This window comes from Mastigoproctus giganteus, chromosome 6, assembly GCF_048544385.1.
Source record: "Mastigoproctus giganteus isolate SK-2022 chromosome 6, ASM4854438v1, whole genome shotgun sequence".
Taxonomy (NCBI): Eukaryota; Metazoa; Arthropoda; class Arachnida; order Uropygi; family Thelyphonidae; genus Mastigoproctus; species Mastigoproctus giganteus.
In genome coordinates this window covers 83,824,562-83,827,679 of record NC_143580.1, presented here as the reverse complement: position 1 = coordinate 83,827,679, position 3,118 = coordinate 83,824,562, and the positions used below count along the sequence as shown (strand labels likewise).

General features: G+C 38.1%; 1 protein-coding gene across 1 annotated transcript; it reads right to left on the bottom strand.

The window, feature by feature from the left end:
• Positions 1–246: 246 nt before the first annotated feature.
• Positions 247–843, bottom strand: LOC150084445 (zinc finger BED domain-containing protein 5-like). Its single transcript, XM_090376235.1, has one exon. It carries the CDS (start codon positions 841–843, stop codon positions 247–249), a length of 597 nt encoding a protein of 198 aa, XP_090232361.1.
• Between the last annotated feature and the right edge of the window lie 2,275 nt (positions 844–3,118).

Sequence of the window (3,118 nt, the reverse complement as noted above, 5' to 3'; positions counted from 1 at the left end):
ACAAAAGGGTTTTAGAAGCAAGAGCTTGCCAGTGAATCAGACAGTGAACACCAATGATGCCTGGAGATCGATCTCGAACAAGTGTTTAGAAGCCACTTTTTTGCTCCTAGCATAGCTGGGGTGCCATCGGTGCACACTCCACAGATTGTGCCAGTTCAGTCCCTCATGGTCAAACAACTCTGATACTACTTCCATCACATCCACAGGTCTGGTATTTCTTTCGCGAGAACGGCAGAATAAGAACTCTTACTTGATGGAATCACCCTTCACATGCTGAACGAAGACAAGAAACTGGGAACAGGATGAAACATCTGTGGATTCATCCAACTGAATTGAGAACAATCCAAATGCAGAGTCTTTGATTTCAGCAATCCCTTGTTCTTTTATGTCAGTAGACAAGTCAGCAGTCCTCCTTTGAACCGTATTATTCGATAGAGAAATTTTGAACTTTTTTCCAGCTTCTCCAAGCAGAATACAAGCCATCTTCAGAGCACATGGCTTGATCACAGTCTCTCTGACTGTGTGAGGTTTTTTCTGTTGCACAACGAGGAAGCTGACTGTATAAGAAGCTTCCATAAGATGCTTGCCTTGCTGAAACAGTGCTCCACTTCGATCCAAATGCTGGTGCTTCACGGTCTCTTCCATTAGCTTGAAGTAGTCCACATCCTTATGTTGATGTTGTGGATGCATCTTCTCTAAATGGAGCTTGAACTTTGATGGGTGCGAAGAGTGAATTCTGAGAACTTTCTGGTACAGGACGCATTGTCCCTTTAATTCTCCACAATCACGGAAGGATGGAAATCCGAAATTTATGTATTGCTCATCACATCCTTGTTTTGTCATTTCAGAAAGGTTTCTGGGGTAAAAGTTTGAAATACCTAGGAAACAGCAAATAAAAAATAATGTACACTGAAAAAATGCAGTGAATAGAAAAAAATGGACATGTGATCATAGCCATTAGATCAGATTTCAGATCTTGGAATAGTTTGAGTAGTATGGTCCCTACATTTTTTTATCAGCATGCAATAAATCGATGCTACTTGAGCTTGAGGGACGACCCTGTTTTATCTTTTCACCATATATATGGTGAAAAGATAAATGAATAAGTTGTCAGCAACTGCCCATCAAGAAAAAAGACAAGAATTGGGCAGTCTCTGTGGCTCCTCCAGTGGGCAAAGGCCCACGATTGGGAACACCCGGTTTAACTTCAGCAATTTCTCTCTTATACTTTGCTTTCAGTTATTACAAAATCGTTTAGCTCCCTGCCAGAGTTGGACACACTTCTGGCATTCCCCTTCCTGAATAACCCATGTGTTAATGTAGATAAATAAATAAATTTTCTGTTTATACTCCGGGACGACCAAACGGTCAGAGGAGTTCACAAGATAGAGAGAATACAAGAAACAGCACTGTATTTAGCAGTCACAGGCTTGTACCCCCGGTCACTCAAGGCACGTGTACTTATGCACCTGCGTGCCCGACCACTAGGCTACGGCAGCCTTTATGCAAGACTCATTCAGTTTGTCAGCCACCTGAGCAGAATCATTAACAATTGAACCATCGATATAAACCGGACCAATCTAGTTCATCCCCCTTCTTTCTAGAGTTTCTTAAGTAAAGAAGTTGTTACTGTTTTTCTTTGCATCTTTGCCAAAGATTTCTTGTACTCTGCCTTTGCTTGCCTAACATCCTTTGTCACTTGATTACAGACTATCTTATATCTACCATAGGCATCCGTGTATCCTGATAATTTGTGTCCCATGCATTTTTATTCTCTACCGTGAATCTCATTAGTTCATCTGACATCCATTTAGGCTTAAACCTTGAACAGCATTTCTTAGTTTGTATGAAAAGCCATAGTAGCTTCCAAGATTAATTCCTTGAATGCTTCCCATTTAGAATTTGCTGTTGGTAACATCGTCAGTTGGTCCCACTGCATAGAATTTAAAAACTGTCCCACTGCATAGTTTAAAAACCTTTACGAAAGCAAAAACCCTTCCCTTTACCCCTAATGGTAGTAACATTGAGTAAATCCCACATCAGTACTACCCTGTGATCATTGTCACCTTGTGGTTCCTTTATCTGCAGATTCTTAATGCATGAATAATTACTGCTGATAATTAGATCGAGTATTACTCCCTCTGGTTGCCTCTTAAACATGCTGCTGCTGTAGAAAACGGTCATCCAATTAATTTACAAAAGTCTTGCTGATGTGTGAGTGACCAACCCACAATTTCCTTTCTATATCTGTGAAGTTAAAATCCCCTATTATAAGACTCTGATTTATTGGCCCGCTCTATTTCTCTGTACTATTTGTTGTACTCATCTGAGTCATTAGGCCACTCCTACTCTCAACTTTGCTTTCCCAGTGCTTATGTCACACCAAACTGACTCAACACTGCACTGGCCACCCATGTTAACTGGATGCACTTCCTTAGATTTTGTGTTTCTTAACTAACATAATGACCCATCCATTGTTGAGGTGTCAGGACTCCCCAAATTCCAATTCTGCATTACTTATCTGTGTAATAAACTTCAGAGATAGCCTGATGTTTAGATATTAGATTCCAATTAATGTTTTCATGAAATTCTATGAAGGTTTCTGACAATTTTTGTTCTTTGGAAATAATATTTTAATTAAGATAATCCTTAAATTGTCTAGCCAACTGTTCAGGGAATGCAGGATCTCTAGATACTTCATCCCATTTTACAGTATTGGGTTTAAAGGGGATAGTCTTCAGGAATTTTCATTTAATTAATAACAGTTTTTTCGATTAAATAATGACTGTCTTTTTATTCAATAATGGTAATGTCCCTTCCTTTTCAGATAAAATTAAACAGTATATTCGATAATTTTCGCTGAAATAAAAATTCTGTAAATTTGATGTTCGCATAATCAGTATTTACTGATATCAGAATGTATTATTGGATATATATTTAAGAACTGAAAATAATAATTACACTATCACAACACATCTTTTATTCCTGCAGATACTTGTATATAATTTTACATAATCATTTTCTTCATAATTTATTCTAACTTCTACATATGAATGCCTTTTTCCTGACACCTCAATATAACATGATACTAAATTCAAATGATCAGAGGTCATGTTTT